The sequence below is a fragment of the Neofelis nebulosa genome, chromosome 10 (assembly GCF_028018385.1).
Source record: "Neofelis nebulosa isolate mNeoNeb1 chromosome 10, mNeoNeb1.pri, whole genome shotgun sequence".
Classification (NCBI taxonomy): domain Eukaryota; kingdom Metazoa; phylum Chordata; class Mammalia; order Carnivora; family Felidae; genus Neofelis; species Neofelis nebulosa.
This window is the reverse complement of record NC_080791.1, coordinates 114,269,257-114,289,326: the sequence shown is the minus strand read 5'-3', so window position 1 is coordinate 114,289,326 and position 20,070 is coordinate 114,269,257. Positions and strand designations below refer to the sequence as shown.

Below are 20,070 nucleotides of genomic sequence, written 5' to 3'. Positions count from 1 at the left end.
CACGCAACGAGTCTGGAACAGGGAAAGACATCCCCACCCAAGATGACAAGGCCAGCGGCTCCTTATCTCCCGGCGAGGGAGTGCTCTGGGCCACCACCCCTCTTCATGTGGCCGAGGGGGGGTCTGAAGAATGCCTCCGCCAAACGTATGTTGCAAACCAAAGCAGAATTAACCTTAGAGTCAGTGACATGAAGATCTCCCCAGCTATTTGGAAATCAAACCACCCATCTCTAAATGGCCCAAGTGCCAGAGACAGTCTCAGTGGAAACTTGAAAATATTTTGAACTAAATGTAAAGAATATGCAACATTGCAAAATCTGTGGAATGCGGCAAGAGCAGAGCTCAGTGGGGAATTTATGGCCCTGGGGACATAGGTCAGGAAAGAAAGGCCCCTAATGAACAGGTATGCTTATACCCCAGGCAAGCAGAGAACCAGACCGCGCTCGATGAAAGCAAACGCAAGCACGAGGAAGAAAATCATGAAGATTGGAAAGCAGTAAAATAGAAAGGAGAAAATAGAGAATGTCAGTGAAACCCGAAGCTGACTCTGTGGGAGTCCAGCACAGGTGGAAACATCTAGCCAGGCCGACCGAGGGAAAACGACAGAAGACACAAATCCCAAGTGTCGGAATGAAAAAGGGGGCATTGATACTGACCCCACAGATATTACAAGGATAGTGGGGAGACCCCGGGGACAACTGTGGCCCACTGGAAATAGGCAGCATGGTTTAGTTTTAGCCCGGGGTTGGGGTGGGGGGCTCCTGGGGCGCCCAGGACGGCATGGGACTCTGCACTCCTGCTGACGTGTCCCAGGCGGCCCCGGGCTTCTGCCTGCGGCCCCTCAGTCCTGCCCAGGGTTGTCCGTCAGTCAGTCGGTGGAGCCAGCTGCTGTCAGGTGTGGTCTACGACTCACGGAAGACTGAGCCCACTCTGCAAGTTTCTGCAGCTCTTTTCCTGCTGGGGGCTTCCCTCGGGGTGGGGCTGGGGGCTCTGCCTCACCGTGGCCAGCTGCCCTGTGTGCCCGTGGGTCATGATGCTCTCGGCCGGGGGTGCCCGGGGCCCTCACCTGGCCCGCACTACTTGGTGGCCCCCACAGACCTTTCCCCCATGGGGCCAGGGTTGTGGCCGCACCGGCCCTGTGGTCCCTATGATGACCACAGGACACACAGCAGCAGCCATCGGGGCACTTGGAGGAACGCTTACCGCTCACAGGTCCTGGAGGGTGCATGAACACCTGGGGCCACACAGCAAGGTCACGGGGAGAGAGGGAGGCAGTGTGGACCTCTGTCTCTAACATTTTGGGGGTGGGCACCGGGGTCTCATGGATCTACTCTTTGTTGATGAACTTGGAGCATAAGAGCAGGATTAGGGCAGGGGAAGGAAAGCAAGATCAGCAGATCAGCCGCTATCTGTCTCCAGGGCTTTCTTGAGCAGAGCTTCATGGGTGGGGTAGCCTGACTCCTTATCTGGCCATGTGGCCATGTGGCGATTACTGGGGATGAATGTCTTTGAAGTGGGCGCCTCGGCTGGCAGAGCTGAGACTCAGGCACGGAGGCCACGAGTCCCCATCTCTGAGCCCCTCCCTCGGGGAGGCTGTTCGGGGGGCTCTCCCGGGCCTACTCCTGCCCGATGGCTCTGGCTCCAGAAGGAAGCTGGGACAACACAGGGCTGCCCGCCAGCAGCCCCGGGCCCTGCTCTGCCCGTTGGCCCTGCCCGGGCTGTCTCCACAGGCGTGGTCCCCTCCCTGCTGCCGCAGCACGGCCAGAAGTGGGGTCTGGGGACATCTATGCAGTCCTCGCTCTCACTGACGGCTGTTGCCAGGCTCTCTCCACTTGGAACCGTGCATTTCAGACTTTGCTCAGGGAGTTTCAAACGCTACGGATCCACTCATCACATCAAAGAGTCTTGTTAGCCTTGGCTGGTTTGATGTTCAGGAAAGTGGACAATTAGTCCAGCCATAGTGTCAGACGGTAGATGTTTGTCCTTAGTCACGCTTGACTAACTGATCGTTGACTTTGAGGCCATATTCCAGTATCGGCAAACGAAAGCCCAGAGTGGAGGTGTCAGGTCTGTGCATGGAGTGCCCTTCGATGCCATGTCAGTGGCAACGTCTCCCTGGTGCGTTCTCAACACACTTCACGATACGTTGCTTTAATGCGTTCCTCCCCACCATGTTCTGCTGTGGGATCCTTCTTCGAGCCCCCCTCAGTGGCCCCTGTGCCTAGGATCTGACAGCTGCTTCCGGGGAGCGTCGGCCTAACTTTTCAAGTGCCATCTGCACGGAGCCACAAAGGCCAAGAGCCCTCCGGCCAAAGTGACCTTGGGAGTTTTACAGGACTTTATCTTTGACACTCCGTGTCTTCAGACATGTCTGTCCTGCTTGGAAATCTGTCAAATCCAGCTCATGCTCCAAACCAGTCACAGCCCTGCTGCCTTCTTGAGGACCGGACCCGCTGTCCCGGGCCTGGTGCACGTGGACAGGCTGTCCCGGGTGCACAGAGGACAGTCACGGCAGCGGAAGGACGTGTCCTTTCTCGCGAGGAGTGGTAACTGTTTCAGATTCCTGATTTTTGAACATTAAAAGCACCGCAAATGATCATGTTTTAGCTCGAGGTTTCCCTGGTTTTGAAAGTGACATAAACAATCGTTTGAATTTTCCAGTCCCATTTAACGCACAGACATGGGCGATGAGGGCAGACACAGACAGGGAGGTGGAGGGAAACCCACGCTGGGCCAACAACTCCGACCGGTTGCAGACGAGCTGCGCTGGTTTGGGTGCCCGCCTGCCCTAAGCCCCCTGGGAGCCCACCTTGCGGGCTGGGACTGGGGCGCTGCGCCCTCTGGTGGACGAGAAGCCCAGTGTGGCCGCCCAGCCTCTGAATCTCATGGAGCACTGGCCCTGGCTTGGAGAAAGTTCCTTTTGGGGGAAAACAGCAGCTGCCTTGGTTTACAGCTGTAGTGAAGGACCTGGACAGGAGTGGGTGGGGAGAAAGGGGTGCGATTTTCTGCCCATCAGCCGATGCCCGAGGTTTATTTACTGTCGTGGCCAAACCCATTGGTGCCTGTTTCCTGTCCCCAGGGACGGTGTGGCTGGCTGTGGGGCCTCCCTGGCTGCTCCCCTCACTCTAGGGAGGAACCCGCATCCTGAGCTCTGTCCTCCCCTGGCCAACCTGCCAGGACCTGCAGGCCCAGGAGGGAGGAAAGACTGGAGACGCGTCTCTCCGGGGACAGAAGCTATCGGCTGCTCTGGGCAGGGCGTGGGCCTCACACTCCTTCTGCCTTCAGGATTATCAAGCCAGAGAGCCGAGGAGACAGCATGCCCGGTGGTACATTTTGTTAGTAACAAGTACAAGACCTCAAGCCGGTTCTGACATGTAAATACTCAGCAGGACCCTGGGAGGTGATGGAAAGAGGAAATAGAATCCGCGGGAGACCCTTGTAGAGTCAGACGCGTGGGTTCACAGACAGGCATGTGTCCTGCCGCCCGCTGGGCTTGCCTGCTGCAGGGTCAGGGGGAGGCATCCAGTGGCACTCAATAAATGTGTGTTGCCAGGCTCACTGACAGGTAACCCACTGAAGGAGTGTGTGCATTCGGGAATGTTTCCAAGTCCCAGGCTGCTGTGGCACCTACACTTCTCCCGACCAAACACGTCCTGCTTCCTTACCCTCAGGAGCTCCAGGCCCCTGTCACTCTCTGCTCTCGTCCTAGGTGGACTTTTTCATTGTTGTTTCCGAGTGTGTGTGAGTGTTGATCTGGGTTCTGCAGAGACACGGGGCCAACAGGGTGTGGGTGTCCCACTGGCCCGTGCACTCTCTCTCTCCTTCTGTCTACTTCAAGGCTTTAGCTCCCACGGTCGTGTGGGATCGAGGGAGCAAACCCAAAACCCAAAGGGGACATTGGATTTCTTGATCCCGGACCCAAGCTGCACCGGCAGCTGGAGGAAGAGACTCTGGCACCGACCAGGCAACAGTGGACACAAGGCACCCAGGACCCCTCTCTCCTCGCCAGACACCCTCTCCGGCGGCCGAGGACAGAACTGCCTCCTGAGAAGCCATTGGGGTGTTTCTGAATTCCCTGCTTGCCTGGGACGTGGTTCCCTTGACCTGGAGAGTGGGACGCCGTGGGTCAACAGCGTCACCATGACTGGCCTTTTAGCAGAACCTCGGAGGGTGGTGGCTTGAAGCACAGACTCTGTTGGCTGTTGAGACACTTGTGCACACGTAAGAAACTTCGTATGAGAACAGGTGCACCCCAGCCACGTTTGCGGAGTCCTCTGAGGGGCTTTGACCTCTTCCTGTTGGACTCGACGTGGGCACCTGAATTTGGCTCGGAGACGGAGAAAAACAAAACCACTTTGTACAGGGTCCTGCGTTCCGAAATTCCCTTTTCAGATGGGGAAAGGAATGGCGTCGGTGCAGAGCCAGCCACCAGATGGCACTGTTGTCCAGCAAAAGAAACAGGCGCAGGGCCGGCGGTGGCCGCAGGGGAGTGACTGCCTGGAGATGCCTGCCCAGCCCCCCCCCCCCCCCCCCCCCCCCCCCCGTGTAGTGGGGAGGGTCTGGTCAGAGTCCGGGGAGGGGGAGGGCAGTCAGGGGTGGGGGTGGGGGTCAGGGTTGCGGGAGACCGGGCATCGTGAACTCTGGTTTTCCTGTAAGACCCCAGGTCCCAGATGTCCCCTTTGAAGCCAGCAGACCAGAGGAATGCTTGGGCTTTCAGTGATACGTGGAATTTGAGAAACACAACAGATAAACACGGGGGGGGGGGGGCGGGGAGGGAAGGAAAAGTAAGATAACAGAGAGGGAGCAAACCATAGGAGACTCTTACATACAAAGAACAAACTGAGGGCTGATGGAGGAGGTGGGTTGGGGGGTGGGGGTGGGCTGGATGGGGGAGGGGCACCAAGGAGGGCGCTTGCTGGGACGAGCCCTGGGTGTTATATGTCGGGGGTGAATCACAGGATTCCACTGCTGAAACCATTATTACACTATATGTTAACTAACTTGGGTTTATACAGGTTTTAAAATTAAAAATAAATAAAACATAAAAAACCAAAGGGGCCAGGGGTCTCCTGGAGGTTCATCATTTGCATTCTGTCTCTAGCCCGCCCGCCCAGACCCTCCCTGCCCCCGAATGCCGAGCTGTGGGCTGTGCCAGGGTGTCCCCGCTCCCTTGCCCTGCTCCCCCTGCACTGTTCCTTTCCACCTGCTCTGTCTGCCCTCAGCTGTCAGCAGGGAGCCATTGTCCTGAACGCTGACCTCTGAGCACGTGACCACTGAGCACTTTGGCAAGATAAGCCTAAGTGTGGACGCCTGGGCCCGCACACCCCCACCTGCCCTGTCCGGAGGGCCGATGTGCAGGCATCTGGGCCAGAGGTCCCTAGGGGCTGTGATAGCCCTTATCTGCTCATCCGCTTGCCTGTCTTGAGTCAGGTGGCCTGGGACCCCGCGCGACACAGCTCGAATCTGGTCCCCAGCTCTGGCAAGAGGTTGGAACCAGATTCCGTCTTCCGTTGGCTCTTGTGACGCCGAAAAGGAGGCAAATGCGTGAAAATCAAATGCAGGGGCTCTTCTTCTGTGTCTCTGTCACACAACAGGACTCTGACGGCCAGGCCCTCCCCCCCACCCCCCCCACCCCCCCCCCCCCGCCCCAGGACAGCTCCGGGACTCCTGTCCTGCTGTGTGTCCAGGTACCTACGAGCCCAGGCGGCCAGGTGGGGCTCTAGCTTCGGATCCAGCACGTCCAGCCGGTCTCTGGTGGACCTTTCCTTGGCACCGAACCTCGAGCCCCACGTGGACCAAACCCCAGGGGAGGGAGTGAGCCGTGTCGGGACAAGCACCCACGGCCGGCCTCCGGTCACGGCCCTTGGCTGTTTACTTCTTCACTCCAGGCTGAGATCCCTTAGCTCAAAAGCCCACCGGTGCCAAACTCAAATTTTCATACCTTTGTGATTTTGCGAAACAGCCCAAACAAGCAGATTCTTCGCTCTTTTAGAGCCAGCCTGCTTTGCATAGCTTTACGCGCTCTGGGAAACCTCCCCTCGCAGCTGTTGCCCGTTTCGAACCCCTCCCGCCCTTTGGTCCGTGCTCTGTCTCCCTCCGTCTCTGTCTCTCTGTCTCTCGTATACAAATGGAAGTGATGGACTCCTGATGGCCAGGGCACGTGGAGGCAGGGGCTGAGCTCCTTGAGTCTCTGCCTGGAGGAGACCCTCCCAGCCAAGACATGAGCATGTGCTCGCAGCCCCTGCCCACACAGCCGACCCAGCCCGTGCCCCGTCCCAAGGTGCAGACCGGTGGCACAGCCAGGATCCCCGGTGTCATGGAAAGACAGCCTGCTTCTGACGACTGGTCTGTGTGATAGACACAAGCACCGGCCAGCCCTCAGCTCTGCCACGGGTGCCAGAGCCACAGTGACCGGCTCCAGGAGGGACATGGCCCTGGGACAGTGGCTGGTGGCAGAGGCCGACCTGACTGCACTGTCACTCTTGGCACCAGAGCTGGGACACTGCTGTCAGGGCCAGAGGGCTGAATGGAATGGCCTCAGTCCCTGGGGATGAGCTGGCTCCTGCAATTGCCTGGAAAGGGGGCATCATGCCCCACACGCTTCTCAGTAGGACAGAGGGCTACACCGGCCCCTCCTCTTGCTGGTGGCCCTGCAACTGAGGAAGGGACTGTGGGACCCAAGCTGGGCCTGCCCTGAGCCGGGTGTGGGTTGGCTCTGACCAGTGCGTGGCCCTGGTGTGCTTTGTCCCCGTGTCCCCAGCTGCCCACAGGAAGGATCTGGCTCCTTTGCCTTTAGTGGTGGGCAGAAACTATTGCCCCTCACAAACAGTACACGCCCGGGGGACTTCCCCCCAGAGGAACGAGGGAAAGACGGCTCGTTGCTGGAAAATCAAATGAAGTAACAAATACTCTCTACACACGCCCCAGAGGCACTTGATAAAACTCAGCAGCCACCTACAACAAACCCCAGTGTCAAACAAGGGTGGAAAGAAACTGCTTACACGTGGAAAATATTTTTCAAAAGCCAACGGGGACATAACTTAAAAATATGAAACTCCAAGCCATTGTCACGAGGTTGAGGATTAAGTTAGAGGTTCCCCTGTCACCACCTCTATTCATCATGGTGCGGATGCTGGTGGTGGTGATGGTGTGAAAGGAGGATGCAGCCTGCCCACGTTGCTATGACGACGTAGAGTGCATATGATGCTAAGTTCTTGTCTGCCGATGACAAACCACCGGATGGAGGTCGTAACTCACTCCAGCCATTTGGGTTGCCTGGTCTGCTACAGTCTGGCGGGTTTCTGGATGCAGGACTCTGTGTGCAAACGCCAGAGGAGCACCCGGCCACCTGGGACGCACTGGTCGCCCTCCTGGCCGTGACTGATGGGTCCCTGCCTGCGTCCCTGTCAACCCGGGATGAATGAGCTCATTCGCGGTCTCCCTTTGCATCTGTACGACCCTCCCGATTTCGTCCTATGCGCACCGGCCATCAATATTTCTCCTTACACGTGAATTTCCCATTTACATTATTTGTCCATATTTCTACTAGTCTTTTTGTTTTCATCTTTTTAATTTGAATTGCAGATATCCTGGGGCTCTCCGGCTCGTTCTGGATCTCAGTCGTAACTGAAGCGTGTCAGCATGAAGATATTCACAAACAAGGGTGTCTCTCGCTGCATTATGTGTCATGGAAACAGCAAAACAATACAAAACAGATGATCTGGAAATAACGTGATTTTCCACCGACGGGGTAACTGTTTAACGCACGGTAATACACCTACATGATGTGCATCTGGGGGGCAGAATGAACCACGTCTACACCCGTGACCCCAAAATACTCCCGTTTGGGAGAAAAACAAGGTACATGCATAATGTCCACGTTCGTGCACAGAGCTGGGTGAGGGTTCGTACCAAAGATGCACTAATATCGCTGTGCAAGGTTGGGCTTCAGGGAAGCTGGGAGAAGACCTCACTTCAAATCCATTCACCACCATATTGGTGGCCTTGGACTGCGACTGGGGAGTCCCTCTATAAGGAGCGCAGGGAACACTGCAAGGGCATCTTGTCAGGCTGTGTCTCGTTTAGTTACACGCCATCCACGGAGGAACTAGAGACAAAGTTTCTGACTTCATAAAATGAAAAAGGAAAAAGAAGGGAGACGGAGCGAGGCGTAAATGAAAGGAAAAGAAAAGAAAGAGAAAAGCCCAGCAGACCTGACCGAACTGAGAGCTGGTGTTTGCTCCTCAAGGTCGCGGCCCCTGCCTGGACACGGCCCTTTTCCACCTGGACCAGCATGTGGTTGACACGCGCCGTGGCAGCCGGGACAAGGAAAGTACACAGACCCCATGGTTGCACCTGACATCGCCAATGACACAGGTGGGCAGAGGATGGACGGATCAGAAATGTGCTACCCAAAAAACATGTCGATCCTCAGGCTGTAAGCTGATCACTGAATTAACTAACTTTACTTGCTACCATAATATCGGGAGGAGCACACAGCCCGCCACGAATCGTCCTGGGAGACGTGACATCTCGAGGCCGTCACCCCCGCCCCCTGCACGTAATCCCAGGCCCCGGAGGAGACCCACGTCACAGCAGCGGTTCTGACTCTGCAGATGCTTCTAGCTTTTACTCTAGGTAGCAGGAAGCCACTGAGGCTTTGAAGAGGGGAGGGCTGGGCGCTGGCTTGTGTTTGTAGAGGCCCCTGTGGCCGCCCTGCATAGACGGGCTGTCAGAGGAGGAAGAATGGGGGCCACGGGCCGAGTCCCCGGGCATCCTACAGGTGACGGTGGCCGTGACGGCCGGAGGGCCCGCCAGCCACGGCTCGGAGATGCGCAGTTCGGAGGGGGAATGACAGGGCCTGCTGACGGATGAGTTAGGAGCAGGCAGAGCCAGTCCCCAGCGGGACAGTGGGCAGGCTTCTCACCAGGGGCTGGTGGCACCAGCTCCCACATGGGGGGGGGGGGGCCGGAGTGCGTGTGGGGATGCAGGTGTCTGAGCGTGCCCTGAGAGCCAGGCACAGAGTGCGCTGTGAACAGGCTGGGGGCTGGGCAGGGGGCTGGGGTCTCCTGCATCCAATGGACAAAGACGGAGGAACAGGGCGAGGGCTGCGGTGGGGGCGGGGGGGGGGAGAAGAGGGATGGGGGGAGGAAGACGAGGAGGAGGAAGAGGGCAGAGGAGAGGCCATGAGGAACTCAGCACCTAACAGACCAGAAGGTGCTGAGAGACGACCAGCAGAGCTAGGGGTGTGGGGGAGCGTCGGCTGTGGATGCTGACAGAGAGGGGCTGAAAAGTATCTTCAGTGGTTTGGGGATGCTGACGGCTCACACCTGCGCCCGGATACCCCTCCCGCCCCCGACACACACACTCAGAGGCTGACAAGTAACCACACCCGCCAGCGCCCACAACCTCCCGCTGCCAGTGAAACTGTGTCCTGCGGCGTCCCCCCGAAGGGCTCCGCTCCGGGCGGGGCCCCGGGCACTGCCAGGTCGAAGGGCCCGGCACACTGGCACCCCTGCTCCTGGGTGCCCAGCAGGGATGGAGACACGACGACAACGGCCCGGATGATGAGTGCACAGCCAGCAGTAGGGTAGCAGGTAGCCAAAACTGGGGCTGAGCCCACGTCGTGCCATGTGTCCAGACCTGCAGGGGGACGCCAGGGTGCGGTGAGCAGGGATCCTGGGTTGAGTAGGGACCCTGCAGGGAAAGTGACCCTGGGGTGAGCAGTGACCTCTCAGTGAGAGTGACCCTGAGGTGAGCAGGGACCCCGCAGTGAGAGTGACCCCACGGTGAGCAGTGACCCAGGAGTCAGCAGTGACCCTGCAGTGAGCAGTGACCCAAGAGTCAGCAGTGACCCCACGGTGACAGTGACCCGCAGTGAGCAGTGACCCCACTGCGGGTGTGGGTGTCAGCGTGGACCGTGCAGCCGGCCCGACGTGCTGCCCCGACATGGCTCGTGCGGGCGCCCGACAGAGGACGTTCCTGCGGGGCAAGGGGTCCTTCAAGGATGATCACACGGAAGGGGGCTGCAGCTCAAACAGCCTCGGGGGGGGGGGGGTGTGCTGACTCGGTCCGGCCACATCTGGGTGCCACAGCCCGCGCTCAGGAGGACGGTGGGTCTGCAGCCAAGTTGGGGGTCACCCCTGGGTGCATGGGACCGTCTGGGGTGGCCAGCGGTCCAGGACAGAGACCCCGGGACGTCATGCTGGGCAGCGTGTGGGGTTGGAGGGCTCACTCGCCCCGGAGTGGGTGTTGGTGAGGGCTGCACGGGCTCCTGGGAGTTTGAGGAGGGCGCCGGCCTCCGTGAGCCCCAGGGTCCAGGCCCGTGCACTGGTGCTTCCTGGGGTCCAAGGGCGGGAGGGACCGGAGGCCCAGGGGACACGGCACAGCCGAGGGTCCCTGGCCAGGAAGGGGGAGAAGGAGGCCCGGGGGACACGACACAGCCGAGGGTCCCCGGCCAAGGAGGGGGGAGAAGGAGGCCCGGGGGACACGGCACAGCCGAGAGTCCCTGGCCAGGGAGGGGGAGAAGGTCCTGAGGACAACAGGACCAGCAAACCCGGGAGGGGCAGCTCTCCGGAATGATGGGAGGACATGGGCAGTTGCCACAAGGGGAAGGGACAGTGGCAGGACGCGGGACTGGACCTAGAGGCTCAGTCAAGCCCTGTGGAGAAGGAGGACCGAGGCCGGCCTCTGGGAAGGGGGCGCAGCCAGGCGATGGCCGGCCCGCGGTGGGCGACGGGGCCCTGGGGACGGCGGCAGGGGTTCTGTCACCGCACGGGCGGGGCCGTGGCCCCGGAGCAGCCCCGTAACCGTGGCTCCTGCGGCTTGAGGCCGGAGACGGGTCCAGGGGCCCCTCGTCCCCGCTGTGGTTGGGCTGTTCCAGGGCCCCGTGTGGGACCCCCCGCAGCTCCTCCCGTGCCGTCCTGACCCCCCCACACCCCTGCGGCCCCTCGAACGGGTGCGGACGCCGGGTCCCCCGGGCAGCGGGGCGTCTCTCGGGCTGTGGAGCGCCCCAGGTCCCGCTGCCCACTCACAGCCTCGGGGGGGCGCCGGCCATCCCGTGCACTGGCCTGCGGTGACCGGGGGTGTGGCGGAGGCCCCCCGTCCTGCACGTGGGGCGCCGCTGCCCAGGCTGACGTGGCTCGGCCCGCTCCCCGCCTGCGCTGCCTGCCCGGGCTCCGGCTGACCACGCGGGTGGCCGGGCCACGGGCCGACGCGTCCCCCGGGTGGGGCCGCCTGGACGTGGCGAGCCTGGCGCGATGGCGCAGACGGTCCCGGGGGACCCGAGAGACCTGCAGAACGTTACCGCCGCTGAAAGGGGGGCAGAGGGAGACACAGACGCGGCGTGCTGTAAACAGTCTGATTCCTCGATGTAAACCAGATTCTGCCCCGGGACGTCAGGTAAACATCTGTGCCGGAGCCCGGGCCCCCCACCTCCGGGGAGGCCCAGGGGTCTGCATCGCCTACTCTGGGACGCGTCAGAGGGACCGCCCAGACGTTCCGTAATTAGGCAAAATTGGCCTCGCGTTCCTTCGCTAAGTCCCCGAGATCTCTGCAATTTTAGGTCTTCTCAAAAACGAAAACACTTGGTAATTCAATGACACAGGCGAAAAAAGCCCGGGATGTTCTCTCAACTGGAAAATACCAATTAAGGCAGCGATTCTGGGTTTCCAGCCCGCTCGGGCTGAGCCGGGGGCTTATCTCCGGGGAGAGGAATCCGCCGGGACCGGGGCCCCGCGAGGGCCGAGGCCCGGGCTGCTTCCCGCAGCCTCGCCCGACGGCGCTGCCCCGGGGCCCGGCTCCGAGGGCCGGGGGCTGCCGCGGGGGTCCCGGGGCTGGGTGACCCTTGGGGACGGAGCCCCGGTCCTGCATCCAGCTGTGTGCCAGCACCAAGGACAGTGCCTGGACAGCTGGTGTCCCTGATGGGTTTCCCTGCAGGCGGCTGAGTCCCCCCACCTGGTGGTGGCTCCCGCCTGAACCTCGGGCCACGTTGTGGGGGGGTGGGGTTCGTGCCATCAGTGACGCCCCCACCTTCTGGCCTCAGGATCTTCCTCCCTCTGGTCACCCGGCTCAGCTCACGGTGGGTCCTGTCCAGTCTCCTCCCATGTCTCAGGTTTGCATGGAGCCTGTCCGGGTCAGCACTGCTAACTCAGGGTTTCCGAATCTCTCACTGCTGAGAAGCCAGTGGTCCTTGTCATTCCGTCTGCTGGAGAACCTCCCCCCACTGTCCAGGGACTCGTCTGCAGGGAAGGCGTCCCTCTGTGTCCCATGTGCCTCTGACCTCCAGGACTGGGTTTGAGGCCACATCCTGCTTCCCCTTGCCCCTGAACAGCCCACAAGCTCAGGATCATTTTTATATTTGAAATCACTGAGTGAAAACCAAAAGAAGAGTAGTACTTTGTGACACGTGACAATGGTTGAAGTTGCCATTTCTGTGCCCGTAAATAACGCTTTACTGAAGCAGAGCCCCCACCACGTCCAGACTGTTCGCGGCCACTTTCCTGCTATGAAGGCCAAGCTGAATTGTTGTCCCTGTTCATGCGAGATGAAAAAACCTTTCAGAATTTCTTTTTTTCAAAAAGGGAGAGAGTTTTATTCGAGCCCCAGTGAGGACCACCGGCCGGTTTACACAATCTGCACCAAGAAGCGAGAGGACTGGGGAAGGAGAAGCGTCACTCGGGGTCTGTGTGTTCTTTGTTACGGGAGCACTTAGGAGTCGTGGCGAGGGCAGCCCGGAAAATCACAGACTTTACCTTATGCTTCTCGTGTGCAAGGCCCCCGGCTCCGGAGGGGTGGGAACGGAACTCAGGGATATTTTTACTCTTATCTTTAGTTTGAAATGTTTCTTTCAGGCTATTTGCTGATGAAGCAGATGTCACGGTGTGTGATCGGGGCAGAAATAGAGCCCCTGCTATGGGGTCTGGTGAGGTCACTGTGACCTTGGTCCAAGTTAATGTATGGCATCCCTGGGGGCCTGGGAGCAGGGCCCACTCACATTCGAAGCTGAAAATTCCCTTCATCGCCCCAGAGACCATGTGGCCTGCAGAGCCTAAAATATCTCCTTCCGGCACTGCAGAGGCCTGAGCTAGGTCCACACGCAGAAGCTTCCCTGGTTCTGAACAGCCCTTGTGTCCACCTCCCGAAAGCCTCCGTCACATGTTTCCAGAACATCCACTCACGACGGGTTATCAGGTGGGCAGCCCAGGTGACTGTCATGTGGTCCTGGTGTTCAAGGGCATCCTGATCAACCCAGAGAGATACAGAAGTCAGGTCACACGGAGGCTGGTTTGAGCTGGACACTAGGCTGGGATGCCCGGAAGGGTCTAGAGCTCCAGGCCCCTCAGAGGAATGACCGCGAACACGTTTTCTAACCTCTCTGAGCGCCGGGTCCCATCTTTCAAATGATCTGATTACAAACCAATGGGCAGATGCGACAGATCTGCTGCTTTTTTTTTTTTTTAAGAGGTAATTGCTGGGTTCAGTGCAGTGGCTAGCACCGTGTGACAACCACTCACACACACACACACACACACACACACACACGGGTCTGGGCAGGGAAACACCGCTGCGTGGTGAGCAATGGCGTGCTTTTGTGTGACCATATGGCTGGGCCAGAAGTGGGGGTATGCTGTGGTCGCTCTCGGGAACCCCCAGGTCTACACTGCTGACGTCCCAGACGTCACAAGAAGGTAGGAGAGGACTGGCACTTGTGTCACGGGGCTTCTGGGGAGGGCAGGGTGGCTCTGGGAAGGGAGCTGGCGGGGGATCTAATTTGGGGTGGGGTCCCTTGCATGGGCAGAGGGCCGCAGCCTGTGTGTTCATCTGTACCGTCCCATGTAACCCTGGCTGCCCGAGCGGCCTCCCGACACAGGCGTCATCGCTGCCCGCGACCTCCGTGTGCCCGGCAGTCTTCGCGACGAGCCTGAGGCCCGCGTCCGCACCCCCTTCCCCGTTTCGCATCGGAGCTCCCAGAAATCAGTTCACCAGCCCCGGGTCACACACATTGAGGGGCCAAGGCCCAGCACCTCAAACAGCACAGCTCTGATAGCATCAGACTGTGTCCGAACATCAGTAACAGAGCGGAATGATGTCATATCCCCTCAGAGCCAAGTACATTTTCTTCTGGCAGCAGGAAGAGAACAACGGGTCACGGCGGTTCGGTCAAGGCCAGTGTGCTGCTCGCTCACTCCCCGTGTAGCCCCTTCCCAGGTCTCAGCTGACAGCCGGGGCCCCTCACGTTGGCTGGCCTTCCCGGCCGTCATTTGCTGAAATCTCTCCCTGGAAATCTGTTTCCTGCCTGGTTTCTCACGCCACGCATACACGGTTCATTGTCAGAAATCCCTCAAGGAATGTCACATATGTGGGCTCCCTTTTCCCTGGGAACGTGGTCCTCTGAGTCCCGCTTTCCTCGGGACTTGGGTTAGGCACACTTCTCCAGAGACACAGAGTCGAGAAACACCTATGCAAATATATACATGAAGTTACGGGTTATAAGGAGTTGCCTTATACGAAGGCTGTGAGTCCAGAATCTGCAGTGCAGGCTGAAGACCCGGGACCACTGAGGGTGCGGGAGGAGTCAGAAGGCCGCCTGCTGGGGTTTCCTCTTGCTTGGGGAGGTCAGCCTCTGGTTCTATCCACGCCTTCAACTGATTGGATGAGACCCACCCACGTTACAGAGGGCAACATGCTTCCTCAGAGTCCACCCCCTTGAGTGTTAATCTCACCCCCACCCGCCCTCCAAGCTGACACACACAATTAGCCATTGCAGAGCAGTTAACATGTATCTCGTGATGTTCAGAGTAAAGATTTTTCAACAAGACCCTTGGCTTGAAAGTCAGGCTGCGTGAGAGAGAGAAAGAATATCAGACTATCGAGAACCAGGCCTGGGAGACTTGGATCACATTCATCGGTTCTGGCGCAGACGGGCCCTGAGCATGTTTGGGAAGGAGGAGAATACAGCTCTGAAGACGGAAGGGAAGAGCCTCCCCGTGTGCCTGGCGGTAGGACCGGGAGCATCAGGGTGCGGGAGGCAGACGAGGCCTCTCCCGCGATTAGACTGGAGCGGGACAGGGGTGCGGCTGCAGGAGGCCGAGCTTCCAGCCGCTGCGCTGCGCACACACTCGGAAGAGGCTGGGAGAGTACGCATTGCTACGTGTATTTTAACACAATAAGAAAGCGTATCAGGAGAAGCTTTCCTGAGTCTGCACGGGTGTGATAAACTGCACACATCAAAAGTGTGTAATTTTATAAATGCTGACATGTACCCGCCCATGACACCGTCAGCACAACCAGGAAAGGAAGCGCCTTCACCCCGAAGGTCTGCCACACGCTCGGGGCCCCCTCCCTGCACCGCTGCGCCCGCCCGCCCCGCACCGCCGGGGACCTGCTGTCGTCATATGTTTTCTGAATGTTCCAGAGAATGTCTGGCCTTTGCACTCAGCACGGTCACCTCGAGACTCATCCAGGTCGTTGCTGTACCCCCGGACCACTCCTCGGTTGCCCCGCGGACCGTCTCAGGGAAACGGCACCGGGCGTGTGTCCCTGCACCTGTCGGGGGCCCCGGCGCTGTGTCGGGTTTGGGCCTCCGGGCACAGAGCACGCACGTGAGCCTCTGTGTGGTCGTACCCTCCGTTGTCCCCCGTAGGCACCGAGGGCCGGAAGTCTCCGTCCCACAGAAGGAGTCTGCTCGCCTGGTGACGAAACCGCCAACCCGTCCTCCAAAGCGGGGCCCCACCTGCTCGCCCCTCGCTGGAGCCCGCGGTGTAATTGCAGCCTTCTGTAGCCGAGTGATGAGGGCACCGCGGCTCTGACTCCCAGTGACTCACCATCTCCACGCGTTCGCTTCCCATCTGTGTATTTCGGGGAAGGGACTGTTCCATTTCTGCCCGCTTGTAAATTGGGATGCTTGTTTTCCCCTCACTGGAGATGTGGGAGTTATTTTTGTATTGGGGATGCGCGCCCCCTCTCAGGTGGTTTGCACACAGCCCCCCATCTGTGCGTGCCGTGTCCTTCTCCCGACTCGTCGCTCAAAGAGCTGAAGCAGCAGTTTTTAATCTTGGCGAAGTCTGATGGGGCAGCTTGTTCTCTTACAGACCGTGCCTCTGGCGCTGCACCTAGCGGTCTTTGACCAGCACGTGCACGGAGGCCCCTGCAGGAGCTTCTGGCGGCTTTATGCTCTCACCCCACTCTCGATTCGTGACACGCGTTCGTCTCTGTGGCAAATGAATATCGAGTTGTTGGGCCGCTGGGTGCCAGCCGGCATTGAACGCGCTGTCCTCCCCCCACCGGGCTGACGTGCAGCTTTGCTGAGCCCAGTTGTCCATAGTGGGGTCTATTCTGCGCCCCGCACTCGGCCTTCTGATCTGCTTTCCTCTCCCGTTGTCAGCACCGCACGGTCCGGGTTCCCGCAGTCGGTAACGAGTCTAGAGCTCACGTGGACTGGCCCCTCCGTCTTCTTTCTCCTTCTCCTTAGAGTTCTTTTGGTTTTTCCCACATCCTCTCGTTGCCACAATCAGCATGAATTTTGTAATCACCGCAATGAGTTCTATTAAGAGAAGGAGTTCCTGAGGTTTAGATCTGCTGGGCACTGCGTCCAGAGGCCAACTTAGGAAGAGCCGTCCGCTGACCGGCGTCGGGATCTCGACCCCTTGACAAGATACGCACCTCAGGGTGCCTGAGTGGCTCAGTCGGTTGAGCGTCTGACTTTGGCTCAGGTCATGATCTCACGGTTCGTGAGTTCAAGCCCCGCATTGGGCTCTGTGCTGACGGCTCAGAGCCTGGAGCCTGCTTCGGATTCTCTGTCTCCCTCTCTCTGCCCCTCCCTGACTAGTGCTCTGTCTCCCTCTGTCTCTCAAAAACAAATAAATGTAAAACAAAATAAAAAAAAAGATACGCACCTCAGTTTATTTGATTCGACTTTGCTTTCTATCAGCAGCACATTGTACTTCTAACTCTATGGGTCTTGCACACTTTTGTCTGATTTACTCCCAACTTTAAATGTTTTCTCCACTATCTCAGTTGTTAATGGCTGGGATATAGAAACAGCTCTGGTGACATACAATTCACACACCACACAATTCGGCCACTGGCCGCGTGCAATCCAATTGTTTCTTGTGTGTTCACAGGTGGTGCAACTATCCCCACCATCTAACCACACGCGATGCGATTCTAGAACATTCCCATCACCCCAGAAACAAGCCCCATACCCCTCAGTCATCACTACTCATTCCTCCCACCCCACGACGCCTCGGGCTCACGCGACCACAAACCTCCCATCCCCGCCCACTCCGGACACTGAGCGTGATGGGAACCTTGCACCGTGTGGACTTCTGTGCCCGGCGCCTGTCGCTGAGTGTGAGGACTTCAGGGTCCCTCACGTTGCCACACCAGGATCAGTGCTTTGCTCCCTTGATGGCTGAGGGACATTCCACGGGTGGACATTTGGGGTGTTTCGGTTTGGGGGCTGTTACGAACAATGCCGCGGTGAACGCTATGTGTGTGTGTCTGTGTCTCTGGGCTGTGCCTGACAGGCCACGTGTAGCATCTGGAGTAACTGCCAGGATGGTTTCCAAAGGGCCCGTAGCACTACGTTCCCGCCGACAACATCCGAGAGGTCCGGGTTTGCCACATACCTGGAGGCACTTACTGGACTCCCATCTGCTGAAACTTTGGTGTCTGTGTTTATGAGGAAGGCCGGCCCGTGGTTTTCCCGTGGTGTCTTCAGTGGTCTTGGGATGAGGGTGGCTCTGGCTCCAAGAACGAGTGGGGAAGCATCCCTGCTCTGGATTTTCCTGGGCTACATTGTAGAGAGGCCACACTGGTTCTCTGCTAAATGCTTCCTGGATCCACCTGCAAAGCTTGGTGGCCGGTAGTTTTCTTGGTCAGAAGCTTGTTGCTACAAACTTAATTTCCTTAACAGGTGTATCTATTTCTCTGGTGGTTTGTGTCTTTTGAGAAATGTCTCCATTACATCAAGTTGTCAAATTTACTGACACAAAGTTGTTCCTAAGATCCCCTTTCTCATCCCCTCCAGTGTCTGTAGGGTCTGTGCTGTCATCACTCGGTCCTGATTCACTCTGTCTCTCTTGCCTTTATCGATCAAACTGGGTAGAGATGCCTCAGTGTCAGAGGCTTCCTCACATTATGCCTTACAACAGGAGGGACCAACGCATCTCCGCCTCTCCGGCTCTGGACGCTGAACGAGACGGGGCTCGGAACCGGCAGCGACGGAGGGTGGATGCCATCCGGGGAAGGGCATCCTGTTGTTAGGCTCCCACCTCCACAGTGACAGCAGCTACTCTCACAAGGCGTCTGCGTGGCCAGCTGTCCGGCCCGGGCTGTGGCCTCTGATGGATGCCGCTGTTGACCCGAGTCTTGATCTGACGACACGGCCCCACGGGGCTTCTCAGGCCACATTCACCCAAGGACAGAACCGTGTGGTGCAATTCACCTCCACACGACCGTGTCTGGAGTCAGGATCCCCCTTCTCTGCAGATCTCCCAGGGAGGGCTGAGGCCCAGGAGGGACACAGGTGGAGGGAAAGCGAGGAGGTCCCTGGACCTGTGCCCTCTGCTGTGAAGCGTGTGTGACTTGAGCTCCATTACTTCCTAGGTTTACTTGACTAAAATACAAAACAGTAAACAGACACAGTGTGACCTAATTGTAGTGACTATGTCATTATTTTAAGACTAAAATAAACAAAACAAATTTCTCTGGGTAATGGTATAAATAGACAAAGAAAGTGACAGGGGCTAGGGACACCCTGGCCGGTACGTAAAGCCCCCGGCCCAGGAGGCTCCACACCTGAACACCTCGCCTCTGCACCTGCGTCTCTGACCGACTCCGCCCCAAACCCACCAGAACCATGGGCTGCTGTGGCTGTTCCGGAGGCTGCGGCTCCAGCTGCTGTGTGCCCACGTGCTGCTGTGTGCCAGCCTGTGCCTGTTCCAGCTGTGGCTCCTGTGGGGGCTCCAAGGGAGGCTGTGGCTCCTGTGGCTCCTGTGGCTGCTGCCAGTCCAGCTGCTGCAAGCCCTGTTGCTGCCAGTCCAGCTGCTGCAAGCCCTGCTGCTGCCAGTCCTGCTGCTGCAAGCCCTGCTGCTGCCAGTCCTGCTGCTGCAAGCCCTGCTGCTGCCAGTCCTGCTGCTGCAAGCCCTGCTGCTGCCAGTCCTGCTGCTGCAAGCCCTGCTGCTGCCAGTCCTGCTGCTGCAAGCCCTGCTGCTGCCAGTCCTGCTGCTGCAAGCCCTGCTGCTGCCAGTCCTGCTGCTGCAAGCCCTGTTGCTGCCAGTCCAGCTGCTGCAAGCCCTGCTGCTGCCAGTCCTGCTGCTGCAAGCCCTGCTGCTGCCAGTCCTGCTGCTGCAAGCCCTGCTGCTGCCAGTCCTGCTGCTGCAAGCCCTGTTGCTGCCAGTCCTGCTGCTGCAAGCCCTGCTGCTGCTCTTCCGGCTGTGGGTCCTCCTGCAGCCAATCCAGCTGCTGTGTCCCCGTTTGCTGCCAGTGCAAGGTCTGAGGCTCTGGCTTATGGCCTCAGGGAGCTCCGAAAGACCTGTGCTTCCCCTCAAGTGACTATAGGTACATCCTGGTTACACCCCCCCCAAAAAAAACACACAAAGCCCGCCCCCCAAACACTTCCTCTCCGCTTGCTGGATCCCTCCAGTGTCTTGGCTTAGACTTTGCCCCCAGCCCTTGTGGCAAAGCAATGGACTACTCCCATACACATTCCCTACAAAGGCGATCCCATCCTGCAGGCCCTTTGGCCTCTCCTACTGCCATGCCTTCATGCCTGAGCCACACTACCTGGAAAAGGCCCACGGCGCCAGGACGTGGCCCACATCCCCCTCTCTCATCATTCTCTGTGTCAAAGCACCACATCCTTGCTCTCCTCTGCTTGCTAGGACCTTGATGGCATTGGCATCGCAATGTCTCCCGGAAGCTGCCTCACTAACACAGGTGTGTTAAGATCCGATGGGTCTTGGTGCACCACCCCCATACGTGGTCAATAAACTCTCCCCCCATACGTCTTGGTCTTCCTGTGGCGGTTTCCTTCCATCCGCGGTCTCACTTGCAAAACACACCGTG

At 58.7% G+C, this 20,070-nt stretch overlaps 2 protein-coding genes across 2 annotated transcripts in view; both read left to right on the top strand.

Moving 5' to 3' along the window:
- Positions 1–20,070, top strand: part of TNNI2 (troponin I2, fast skeletal type) — a 309,296-nt gene that overhangs the window by 188,718 nt on the left and 100,508 nt on the right. The gene's annotated exons all lie outside the window — the stretch shown is intronic.
- On the top strand, positions 18,989–20,008 carry LOC131486715 (keratin-associated protein 5-5-like; the record flags this gene model as incomplete). The annotated part of the gene is made up of 1 exon (XM_058686596.1): positions 18,989–20,008. A coding segment is annotated over one exon (513 nt), but the record flags the coding sequence as incomplete, so codon positions are not given.